Genomic DNA, 12,876 nt, shown 5'->3' with positions numbered 1-12,876 from the left:
GTAAGAAGGTCAAATAAAGAGTTTTTAAGCAGTACTTTAACTGGACACAGTAGTATTTTTCAGAAGTGCAGTGCTTGAGACAAGGAGGATGATACTGCAGGACTGGAAGTTAGAGCTAGACCTGGAAAAAAAAAATACATCACACAAACTCTTTGATTAATCCAACCCCAAAATCAATGTCAGACTTCAAACAGGACCTTGTTCCCATGCTTTGCCATCACTGCTCTATCTGTTCAAGTCTCTTAAAGCAACCCCCGTGTAAATACATTTGAAGTATTCAGCATTTATTCCTGTTCCTCCTACTTAACCTTCACCACTTAATCGGTCCTTTTTGCTTAGAAGATGCTCTGCTATCCAGTTCCTCAACAGGACAAAGAACAAGGACTGACTTCAGCATGGAAAGATAGGACAGATTTTAATTCACTGTAATAGATTACGTCTAGAAAATGGTTTCATATTTCACCATACTAACTTCTCTCCAATTCAGTGCTGCCTTCAGGACAGCTCAGGGAAGAAACACATACCACATGTTTGAGTCATTGCACTCGCTGCTGCAATCAGATACCTGTTAGGAAGGGAATGTGCAGACATTCAGAATTACTGTATTCAAGGCTGCTCCAGACGTCTCATACAAACGCAACTGCATCAGCTTTTTTACAGAAACGGTGCAAATGGACCTGTGCCTCCTTTCCAAGGAGTCACCGCAATAAGTCTCCCAGGATTGGTCCCTTTTAAGGAGGCAGTAAAACTTATACTTGGAGCTTTTTTTTTTCCCTTTAAGGCCTTGCGCAGCATGACTCATAACAGAAGCTGTTCTTAAAATGGAAAGAAATGCAGCAGCAATTAGTGTTTAGAAATACCAAATAATTCCTGCAAGTCTACCGCTGTTTCGAGAATGACCCCGTAAAATACTTCCACTCTTTACCAGGCACTGTCGGAAATTTGGGGATGGAATTCGTATTATAGAGCCACACTAAAAAGTTTATTCTCAGCACCCCAGAGAGGAGGGTACAGACCCAAGAGGAAAGGAGCAGGACTCTCCTGTGCCCAGAACGGGGCCTTCCCAACACCTCCCTCCCTTTCCCTCAGGCCCCTCCTCTCACAAAGATCCACTCTCTGAATCACTTGTACCTTGTTTCAGCGTGTTCTATTAAAAGGCCAAAGGCTGACTGCTGATAAACTGCTTTTGAGGAGAATCTCATTAAATGGGTTTCTTGTACTTCCCCTGTGATAAACGGGTAACAGTTAAATCACTCCAGGAAGAAGATGGAGAAGTTGGAACCTGCTGTTCAACGAGAAAACCCAGAGCTCAACAAGAGCAGGTTTGGTTTATTTGAATGACTTAAGTGTTTCTACAAAGGAAACAAATCGCAGCACAAAGCGCAGTCGTGCAGGAAGCGCGGTGCCTGAGTTTAGTGCAAAACATACAACTAACTGCGGCCAGGGAAGCCCAAAGTTTCAATTCAGTTTATTTTTTTTATTTTTATTTTTTTACAGTGTACATTTGTTAAATAATGTAAAGAAAACGCTTGTAATTCAGAAACAGATTGTATGTGGAAAAAGATACTCAAAGTGTAATATTAAACAAAATAATTTAACAGTTCAGTAGCATTAGTTTATTCCTCTAGACTTCAGTTATTCATCCACAGGAGGAGAAGGGGGGGGAAACAAAACAAACAAACAAAAAAAAAAAATCAATGGTAAATAAAACCAGTTCTTGCATAACATTAAGTGAAAAAACAACCTCAAACTCACTAGATCAAAATTAAATAACCATGTGCTGCATCCAGCTGATCGGTTCCCCTGCCATGAATATTCCCCATGTTCCACTACTGCCCCGGGTTTGTCGCTGCTCCCGTTTCCCAGCGCACGCCTCTCCCCTCGCACCGCTTCGGAAAACCTCCCCACGTCCCTGGGGAGGGACAGCGGGGGTTTCTCTGTCTCACTCAGCCGTGGGCACCCCCACTTTCTACCCCATGAGCCTCCCCTCTTACCCCATGGCTCTAGCCTGCACCTCAGTTACAAAGAACAAACCTCCACATCTCAGGGACTTGCAGCCCAGCCACCTTGCCACTGGCCTTCGCTCTCAGCCCTTCATTCCTCTCCAGCCTGTACCTGCCCCCGCTGCCAAAACTGCTGTTAAAAAAACAGAAGTGACAGGAAAGGAATGGATCTGATGTGTTTCTTTGTAAAAGTAAGAGTGAGAACATCCGCAGACAGACAATCTCTCTATTAAGGCTCCACGAAAAAAACAAATTCAGGCAACTAACATCTCTGTGATGCACCAGCTTCCAGGGCATCGGTGAGCTGCTCCCCAGCACCAGCACGCAGGACTCTCATCCTTCGCAGCTTTCTGCAGCACTGCATAAATACTGGCTTGGTATTATTTTTACTTTGAAGAGGAAACCAGTATTTTTTAAATATGAAAAGGGAGAATGACTAAAGCAGAAGGTACAGTACAGTTCCTAAAGAGGTGACAAGATAGTTACAGTCCTGGTACCAGCTTGAAATTTGTTAAGAGTGAACAAAATTGTAAATCCTCCAAATAAGACAGAGGAAACTTTTTGATGCCGGCTGTTTCAAGTACATCCATTGCCGGCAATGGACGTCACACCAGGACAGTCTATTCCTGGCTTAAATGGATTTTTACCAAAAAAAAAAAATTAAAAGAAAAAAAGAAAAAAAAAGAAGTAAGAAAAGCAATCCCAGCAGACAAGCCCATGCCAACAAGCAATGGCACCTCTCCCTCAAGTCATATCCTGACCAAACATCTTCACCACTTTGCAGGTGGAGTCACACTGCATCTTAAGTTGGGCCTTTCCCAAAGATACACGTTCTCCCCATCCTCTCTCTGTTTCCAGTCCACACCTCCTGCCTCTGTAGACGATATTGGTTAGTCCCGGTTTAGCTTCACCCACAACCCTCTGTCCCGCCTCCACCTGGCCCCTGTCACACCAGCAACTTCAAATCTGCCCACCTGGACAAGTTTCCCCAACACACAGAATGTTGCTCCAACTCGCTGCCTCCATGACTTCCCCCTCCACGCACCTACTCCAAGCAGTAACGGCGTCACTAAATCAACTCGAGTGTCCCAGTCACGAGGCACAAACAATCCAGCCTCCTCTGAACTTGCCCTCTGTCCACCTGGGGGTCTGCTGGGAAGACGACGCTAACTGCAGAAGCAAGAGAAGTCCAAGGCACTAAAATATCCAGCAAGCATACTGGGAGAACAGACAAGTATTCAAGTACATTAATTTATACAATTTTACATTCACATTTATTTATCTAATACAATGAAAATACAAAGGAAAAAGTTAAAGTGTCTCCAATAAGTATAAGGATATAGCTAGCTTTTTTTCCCATTTTTTTTCTTTTTAACTTTTTTAACCCTCTATATTCCACTCATTTTTAAACTACTGTTGTCCAACAACATTTATATATCACAGTGTTTCCACATCAAAACTGATGGTAAGTACATGTCCGCAGGGAACTTTTTAAAATTTTTAAACAATTTAAATTGCTCTAATGCTGCAGTCAAAGCTGTTAATATCTTACTTAAAGCAGTAATGACCTATCAAGCACGGGCTGCACTGCAAGTCCATTTGTGTGCCCCACCATTTCGGAGCCAGATATGACTGGGGAGAGGGAGAGGAGGGGGATTTGGACAGCTTTTCTCCCGGGCTTGGATCTTCAGGGAGAGACGAGAAGCGTGCTAAAGCCTCATGCTAGGAGCCCGCTCTCCCACCTCAACACGTGTGGATTCAGCCTCAAACCACAGAAAAATTGTACAGCAAGACTGCATTTAACTGACCCAGTGACTCCTCTTCACAGCTCTTGTTCCAAACAAGAGCAGAACCCCTTGGTCAAAAGCACTGTCCCATCATAAGGATGCTGATCATCCTCCTCCCCCTTCAAAGTGTGTGGGGAAACTCCCTTTACAGAGAGTTGACAGCAATGGTTGGAAAAGAGAAATTCATTCCCCGTCTGGCAAGCTACCAGTTCATTGCAGCACTAGTTGTTGATACAGGGCCCCATCTCCCTCCCCATGTCCTGTCCCGAGGTCTAGCCAGTGTGGTCTCCGAGCGTGGCTAAGTGGTCCGCAGGTTGGAGCCTGGAGGGTTGCTGATTGATTTTTGCAAATTGCTGATGCTGAAGCTTTGCAAAGACGCGGCACCTACGGGCTGGAACTGGCCGAGCGACGGCTGTGCCGGACCACCTGTCCCACTCCACGGAGCGGCGAAAGACGCTGCTGGGTAACCGTACTGCTGTGGAGGGCACATGGCCTTTGTGAAGGGACCTAAAGAGGTAGCTGATGCTGCAGAGATGGGCGTAGCACCCAGGGAAGATGTCATAGAGATACAGAGCTGACTCGGTGCCGAGAATTTTCTTGCCATTCCAGGGCCCTGAAAGAAAACCCAACCCCCAGGAACAGTTACACAACTGTGCTTCAAAACCTCAGGTTCACCCCTTGGTCCACAAGCCGTTCTCAAGAAACACATCGTGGCCCCCCTCTTTAGTTATCCTTTTCCATCCACAGCAGGTGATACAGTCCTGCACACTGAAGATACAGCCAACAGTTTTCTAGAGCAGTTGTCCAAGCTACACAGAAACTGTTGGGGTTGTTCAGCCTGGAAAAGGCTCCAGGGAGACCTTATTGCAGCCTTTCAGTGCATAAAAGGGGCTGAGAAGAAAAATGGGGACAGACTTTTTAGCACAGTCTGTTAGGATAGGACAAGGGGTAATAGTTTTAAACTAAAGGAGAGGAGATTCAGGTTAGACATAAGGAAGAAATTTTTTACAGTGAGGGTGGTGAAACACCGGCCCAGGTTGCCCAGAGAGGTGGTAGATGCCCCATCCCTGGAGACATTCAAGCCCGGGCTGGATGGGGCTCTGAGCAACCTGATCTAGTTGAAGATGTCCCTGCTCATGGCAGGGGGTTGGACTGGATGACCTTGGAAGGTCCCTTCCAACCCAAACTGTTCTGTGATTCTATGAACTGTACTGTGCTGGACACCCTAATGAGATAGCAAGAGACAGACAGTTTCTTACCAGAAATGTTCACAGATTACATCTTACCTCATAGTTGCTATGCCCTTTGCCAACTTTCTTGCCAGAAAGGTTCATGGCATCTCGGGCCCAGTTATCTACCAGCTTGTGCAGGTCATCTGTGAAAGTCCCTTTCCGGCTGGAGGCAATAGCAGTGGGCTGAGGCTGGGGTGCTTGGCTGTTCACTGCAGCCCCGACTGTGTTAGTGCTGCTGGTCCCTACAAATACACAAAATGGGCATCAAAACTTGGGTTAAAGATCATCTTTCTCCCGTAAATTTAATAGTTGTGGTAATGGTACATCAACAGAGAGCCAGTTAAAATGCCATGCAGATTAATTCTAAGTTTCAGTTCTAGGATGTACTGAAGTGGGAACTACAAGGACTCCCGCAGGCATTTTCTCAGGTCAAGAGTATTTCACAGATATGTTTTACTTGTGAAGAAGTGCTGCTAGTAGTCATCTTAAGAAGGGAATGGTAGCAGCCTACAAGTCTTTGTAGAAGAAAAAGCAGTTTAGATGTCAGCACTGAATGACAGTACGGTCACGCCACTCTCTCATCTTACACCTTTTAATTAGCAGCAACCACTATCAGCACAGGTCAATTCCACCTTGGAGGACGATGCTGAATAAGGAGCAGTACAATCAGCATCACCAGCTGCTCTGTAGCAAATTATCTCCACTTTGTAAAATGAAGAGAAAAAAATTCACTCAGATTATACAAAGAAGCCACAGTGAGAAACAGCAACTGTTGTTTCCAATAGCTGCCATACTTATGTTCTTGAGGATAACCAGATGGGACTGTCTTCATCCACTAAACAGCCAGGATCAGTGGGGAAGGTCTGCACCGCATTAAATTTTTGCTTTTTGTCTCAGAAAGAATTTTTTTTGCCATTATGTTCAGTCTTCCTATGTCAGAAGAACAAGCATTTCAGATGCAAACAACTAATACAGCTTAAAGAAGGCAGAAATGAAATGACAGTAGTTCCTCAGACATGCTTTGACGTGTTTTTCTATTCATTGGGCTGATTGCAAGAAGACAAAAAACCCTTCATGCATCAGTACCAGGCTTTGGTCTGATAGAAAGTTTGCCGAACATTGCCCTGTTAAAAAAAAAAATCTAGAAGCTTTGTTTTAGGTAGCCTCACTGTGCCCTTCACAATATAATCACACAATTGCACTCCAATTTAAGCTTTTCAAAAGCAGACCTCCTAATAGGAATCAAAGAAATTGCATATTAAGTAATTCCCAGCTTCCTAAATTCCCAGTCCTATTGCAAATCTCCTCATGAAATGATGGTTAACCACAAGGGCAAGAGACTTTTTCTGAAAGATGTGGTAAAGGTGAAATAAATCTAGATTTAACAAGTTCATTCATTAGAAAACCAATGCAATTCAAGAAAATAAGCATCTGGCCACTGCAGTGCTAAACCCAGCACTCCTTGCAAGCATACATCTTCACCTACTTGGTTCTCAAAGTTCCTCAAGTATTTCTACTTGCTCACTCTGAAGACTGCAACTGGACAATTCAAGAAAACCCGAGTTTATGGCAGACATTTCTGAAGAAGACTGATTAAAAACAGACCATCAAAAATGCCAGCTTACTTAAAATCACCTCTCTTTTGCAAAGGCCAAATGGCAGAGTCACCGTCTCTTGCCTGACAGCCACTTGCCCTGCCTAACAGCCACACTCCTTGCAAACCGCTGTTTCAAAGAAAGAACTGGCTCCAAACCCCTGCAGGAATGTTTTGTATTGAGGAGTGAATTAGGAAGGTGACATACTTACTATGCAGGACAAATAAGCCAAGTGTTACTGCCTCTAGTAGTGCTGAGGAGGGAAGGACACGTATGCCTCCCACCAGTTCCAGCTCAAGCATGGAAGTGTGTCCCGGTCGGGGTGCCCACAGGTGGGGCTGCGGTTGTTACATGCAACAGTGACCAGGGAAAGGGAAGGACAAGGTTCCCTGACCAGGGTGTGCAGCTGCAGCTCAGATGAAGCGTGTTAATAACATGTTGTACGGTGGCAAGGAAAATCTACAGTGAAACAACAAGAACCTGAAGCATGCATCATGTGGAAAGGGCTCAGAATACAATCATTTAATGAGAGCAATTATATGAAAGGTGAAATTAGAGATAAATGAGACAAAAGCAAGGAGAAGGTACTTGGGGGGAGCTGTCAAAAATGAGTAGTAAACACATTCCACAGTGAGGGTCCATGCAGGGATTGACACACTCGCTTTCATTCTCTTCACGATGGCCAGTATCTGATTCTGGTATTTCACATTTTCACTTTAGTCAGTAAGCACCCTGGATCCTGGGCCTATGCTGGAGAGTTCCCTCAGGCCAAGGAAGGGAGAGGATTAATAAAGGTATATACCACAGTGCATTCAGCTGAAAATGTGAAAGATCATTAAATGAAAGCCGAAATGCTTTGAAAAGGATTGGATTGGTTCAGGGTGGGAAAGGTGGGAGGCTGAGAGAGTTTTATCTCCAAAAGTGATTTTGTCAGGGAGCTCCTACCTCAGGTCACAGACAGACCAGCCTACATCATTATAGGTGAGCTACAAAATTACTAAAGCTCCCACGTAATGTCAATTTTAAAAACAATTTCTCAGGAATTTCATATTGTAGCGCTGATGTAGTCACCACCTTCAGAAACTGCCATCCAGAGGAGTCTGAAAACAAAGTGCTTCAACTTGCAGCGTTCAATGGAAACAACCCCCCACATTCCTGCTCGGTCACAGCAGCCATCCCCAGTTCTGCTCTGACGTGAAGGATCTGACGTGAAACAGGCTTCTCTCTCTCCAGCCTGCTACCTATAATGCCTTCATTCTGCCCTTCTTTATTTCCCCTCTATAAGCCAGCAGTCAAAAAGACACCTTTAAAACAGTTTTAGACAACATGAGCACACACAGGTTTTTTCTAAACACCTCTTGCTTGGGGAGGCGTGGCTTACTCTTAATTCTTTTAAAAGGCTGAAGGAGCATCTGCAATGGGATCCATCACTGAGGTGGTGAACCCCATCAGATCTGAAAACAAACCAGCTGCTCAGAGGTGCGACCCCAGCACATTACAGCGAGCAACTGACCCCAACGACGCTCAACTCGCTCACTCATTAGTGAGGAGCAAAGAGTTCCCCAGTGAAGGTGAGGTTTCGCCTGCCTCCACTTGTCTGCAAGAGTAACAGCCAGACTGTTCAATATACTAATGACAGAGTTCACAATAGAGGGCATAACACAGATAGACAGATGCTGTGCTGGAGACAGAGTCAGGGAGGTAAGGCTTCAGTGACCAGAAAAAGCTGATGAATAGCTTTACAATCAGGGATCGGAGATAACAGAAATAAGATAATTACTACAGAGCTGGTTGCAAGGACAGACTTTTTTCACCATCTTCCCTGAAGCACAAAGAGAGAGTAATTTGTTAAAGGTAAGAGAAACAGTGAGAAACGTTTAGTATCAGCAAACAGTACAAAAAGCTGGGTGAGAAACAGAGGACACGGCACAGCAGGGCTCTTGTCACTACTGGGACATTCTAGGAAAAAAACCCAAAGACTGGTGTGACAGTTGAATTGAGTTGTACTTTCAGAAGGAAGCCCAGCCTCCTGCATTTATTCTTCAGAATTCCCAAACTGCAGTGAAGAATGCCAGGAGACATTACTGTCACAACTGGCTGTTATCATAAAACAAAACGCAAGTATACCTTCCATATTTGTCAGGAGGTAGGAACCATTTTACAAAGTTCAACAGGTTTACAACATGAGAAATATTCATCTGATAGGTCAAGTGCTTTTAGTTTGTCACCTTGTTTTCTCAGATCTGGGGAATAGAGTCCAGACATTCCCTGCCAAGCTGTACCGCTCTGTTTCTCCAGCTGCACAGTTAAAAGCATCAATCACTGCACTGTTTCCTCAACACCACTGATCCTAACCCAGCATCTTTTCCAGTTGTCACTCTCCACAACAGTCTGCGACAGCATTTCAAGGACAAGACTCCAGGAAGCAAGCAACCTGCAATAAGCCAAGTGCCAGGCCAAGCTGCGCCATGCCAAGTGTGACCAGCTTTTACAGGACAGCTACAACATGCTTTTTGAAAGGAATCCTTAGCACCAGTCCCATAAGCAAGAGCTATACATGCCAAAGTATGCTTATAGCCAGCTGACGGTCAATTTGCAGCAAGCCGAGGCCTCATAAGTAAATGATAACTCGTGTATTCACTTCATTGCCAATTTTAGAAAGTGAATGGCTGTTCTTTGTATTCCCTATCCCAAAAAAGGACAGGCCAGCCTAAAGGTTATTTTAAAGAGTTAGCTCCAGTAAGAATTTAACTTCTCCCAAAAAAGGAGCCATAAATCTTGAGACTGCAGATGTCAGTTACTGCACACCTGCACATTAATATACCTAGCAAAGCCATTTAAAGCTGCTCAGCTTGACAAATTAAATACCACTAGTGCTTACACCTCCAGAAATCCAATTAAGTGGGCTAGAATTATCATTGCAAAACTGAACAACCTGGGGAGGGGAAAAAAGTTCCCTCCCTCTGACTCCTCCCCTTCTACCAGGATGGAGCTGGTTGCGCTATGGCTGTCTCTGCAGAAAGCCAAACCGAGCTTCTGTACACACCTCTGCGGCTCAGCCGAGCTGCTGACAGCTGTAGCGAGACAGACGCTACAGACACACGGTGCTGTCATGCAGAGCAGCGGCTGACGGGCTCTTTGCAGCACTTTAAGCTTTCTCATATCAAGTCATTCCAGAGGGTGGGAAACAAATGTCAGAAGCTTAAGGGGTCCAGCCTGCAGAAGGAGCGCGGGAGATGTTGCAGCACTCCCAATAAAAAGCGTCATCAGCAGCCTCAGCTCAAGCGTATCATTACTTCAATCACATCAGAAGTTTGAGGCTCTCTTCTAAATCCAGCCTAATGTAAGTACAAATGAAAGGATTTTGAAAAGGGCCACAAGGTAACTCATGAGGGTTGACAGGATGTCTGAAGATGTGTATTTACCCACCTTTACTGCTATTTGTTGAACATCTAGTGTATCTCCAGTTCACAGCAAAACCTTCTAAACCTGGGCCCATTAGTAGGTAAAGGATCTTTTGAGTTTGCCTGAAAACATCTCTAAGTGTTTTTAAAACACTCAACACTTCAATCTTTATGTTCATCAGTAGATGGATAGCTAAGATATCAATATTAACTGCCTACAGGTGGCATCAATGCTCTGCACTGTAATCAGCACTAGCGCTGAGAACATGCAAACACACATCCGAGTTGCACAGTAAGCATTCTGCTGGAGGAAGTCAACATATTCCCCCCAGTTCCAGTAGGGTCCAACAAAGGAATAATTTGGAAAACAAATCTTTTTTTGCTGTTCCACTAGAATGATACCTCCCCTTCAAGTGTCAGGCCAACTAACATATGCTGAAGTGTAATTACTAAGGCAGGCCAGAAGGAAATGCCTGTGCACCCACAACCTGCTAACTCTCCCCAGTTTCTGTCATTACACTGAACTGTCCTGAAAAAGGTTCCACCAAAAGCTTAGAGAAAATGAGTGTCCATCATTATGAGTTTAACAACAGCAAATATCTAACATGAGAACCCAAACTTCTACAGGTGTGCGAAGAGAAGCTCAGCTGAGCCATGGGATGCGAGGGAATACAAGGTGGGAGACGAGAATGGGCTGCATGAAACAGATCCAAGCAGCAGAAAAAAAAAACAAAAAAAAGAAAAAAAGAGACAAAACAAAAAACAGACAAGGAAGGAGTAAAGGTGTTACACACAAAGAGCCAAGCAGGGCGTACTCAGAAATCGGGTCCTCCTGCCACCAGGCTTGAACGTCACTCTGTCAGATGCACAGTTAAACTTCGCACAGCCTGTGAGAAAACAAAAACGGGAATAACAGAGAAAGGAGAGGAGAAGAGACAGAACACCACTACAAGATGTTAGCAACTTGAGGTTGGAAGGGTGAAATGCATTAACGTGACACACAAGAATAAGCCTCAAGGTGTGGACCAAAGAGCATGTAGACAATATACGGAGTGAAGACACTCCCTCCGACACCTCCAGACATTAGGCCAAGTTTCCAGTGTTACTCTCCAGTACGTGACCCAACAACAGCATTGCAATCAATAGTAAAGCTAAATCCTGGCAAAAATACCCAATTATAAAATGGTACTGCACAACTCTAGATACAGGGAAATAATTCAAGTCACTCCAAAATACCTGAAACAGCTCATTAAAAAAAAAATTATAAAACATTCTTTCAAAAGGTCTGTTTCTATTTTCTGTTTGTACTTCTCCAGTTTCACCAAAAACACGCATTAGAATTGATGTACTCAGTCTATGGGAAAGCTTTTCAAAGAGATGTTCAAGGGAAAAAAGAAACTGAAACAGCTAAGTTCAGAGAAGTAATCAAGCTATCACGTCCTTAACGATTGGCAAGCAAAAAAGCCCTCCCTACCAAATAAATCAGAGCTGTGTCTGAGAAATTATTTGGTAACATACTAACTAATAACAAGCAATCCGCAACTTAAGTAAATGAAGAATTTATTATCCCTACCACTCCACCCTCCTACGCTAACTCTTTCCTTGCAGGACAATTCTTTAACTCACAGCTGCAGAACATGAGCATTTTTTACCCTTTATTGTTTAAAAATTCTGTTGAAGGAACAGCCAAAGTAGTTCGTAAGTCTAGACATGGAGTGTCAAACTGATTTTCACCAGGGGCCACATCAGCCTCACGGTTGCCTTCAAAGGGCCGAATGTGACTTTAGGACTGGATAAATGTAACTACTCCTATGTTTATCCAGTCCTAAAAATCACATTTGGCCTTTTGAAGGCAACCGTGAGGCTGATGTGGCCCCTGGTGAAAATCAGTTTGACACCCCTGGTCTAGAAGGACTCTGAGTCTCATTCTCATCTGTCTCCTCATCCTTCCAGCTAATACCTCTCCCCAGGTCAGCAGAGCATTGCTTGCCACCACCATACTGCACTCTCTTGCATTCTCCTTGATGCCTCCCTTGCAGCAGACAGGGCCATGCACTAACTGTTCACTACTTCCACAATCTCACACTTGACCTACGTGAGAATGTAGAAATCTAGCTGCAAAAGCACCCTTCTCAGCCTCCACGCATTGGTTGGAGACTATCAATCTACTTTATGCTATGTACTAAAAATCAAGTGTCATCAAGTCAGTTGCTTGCTCACCAGTAACAAAGGTGCAAGACTCGACACTAATTCCACTTAAAGTCTTACCTTGGCCCGGTGCCGAAAGGCTTGGTACCGACAGGGCACCATCACTGGTAAAGGCAGAGTAGAGATTTTCGCTAGAAGGTGAAGGTTTGAGGGGCTGTAACAAATGGTTCTGCCCAGTCTCTGGTACACTACCAGGAGGATGAAGAGTTTGCTGAGGGGGCAAGACTGACGGTGCACTCTGAGCTGACAGATTGCCTAGAAGAAGGAGGAAGACGAAAAGACTTTCAATGTTTCAGTTTCCCCACATCATTTTCGAAACTTCTGCCGTTGTTCCCAAGGGACAGGAGAAAAAACGGAGGAAATGTTGACTGGAACGTTTACTAGGCAGTGAAATCACTGCACCATGTAACTCAGATGATCAGCTGGGCTATTACACTAGTGATACAGGAAAAAATGATGTGGAGGAGGAAAAAAGGGATATTATCCTTTGGTCAGGCATGACAATCCAAGCAAGAGAGGGGAAGGCAGGAGGAGGGAACTACTCCAGATTCTGAGAAAGCCGTAAGACTAGAAAAATGCTTAAGGCAACTCTGTGCTAGCTCACTGTCACATGCTCAAACAGAGCTCCCTTATAACAAAACAGAAGT

General features: G+C 44.3%; 1 protein-coding gene across 14 annotated transcripts in view; it reads right to left on the bottom strand.

The window, feature by feature from the left end:
* Positions 1-1,456: 1,456 nt before the first annotated feature.
* Positions 1,457-12,876, bottom strand: part of WNK1 (WNK lysine deficient protein kinase 1) — a 106,236-nt gene continuing 94,816 nt past the window's right edge. For 9 of the 14 annotated variants that reach the window (XM_071817457.1, XM_071817481.1, XM_071817472.1 and 6 more), the window contains 5 exons: positions 12,290-12,484; positions 10,816-10,908; positions 8,398-8,439; positions 5,077-5,264; positions 1,457-4,403 (listed from right to left, as the gene is read on the bottom strand). In XM_071817457.1, the coding sequence (XP_071673558.1) occupies positions 4,089-4,403; positions 5,077-5,264; positions 8,398-8,439; positions 10,816-10,908; positions 12,290-12,484 (833 nt within the window). In that variant the 3' untranslated portion in view covers positions 1,457-4,088. The remainder of the gene's footprint in view (positions 4,404-5,076; positions 5,265-8,397; positions 8,440-10,815; positions 10,909-12,289; positions 12,485-12,876) is intronic. The other 5 variants (XM_071817487.1, XM_071817503.1, XM_071817460.1 and 2 more) reach the window with 4 other exon arrangements.

The sequence above is a fragment of the Patagioenas fasciata genome, chromosome 1, assembly GCF_037038585.1.
Source record: "Patagioenas fasciata isolate bPatFas1 chromosome 1, bPatFas1.hap1, whole genome shotgun sequence".
NCBI classification, from domain to species: Eukaryota; Metazoa; Chordata; class Aves; order Columbiformes; family Columbidae; genus Patagioenas; species Patagioenas fasciata.
The sequence above is the reverse complement of the archived record's forward strand: the minus strand, read 5'-3'. Positions and strand labels throughout refer to the sequence as shown.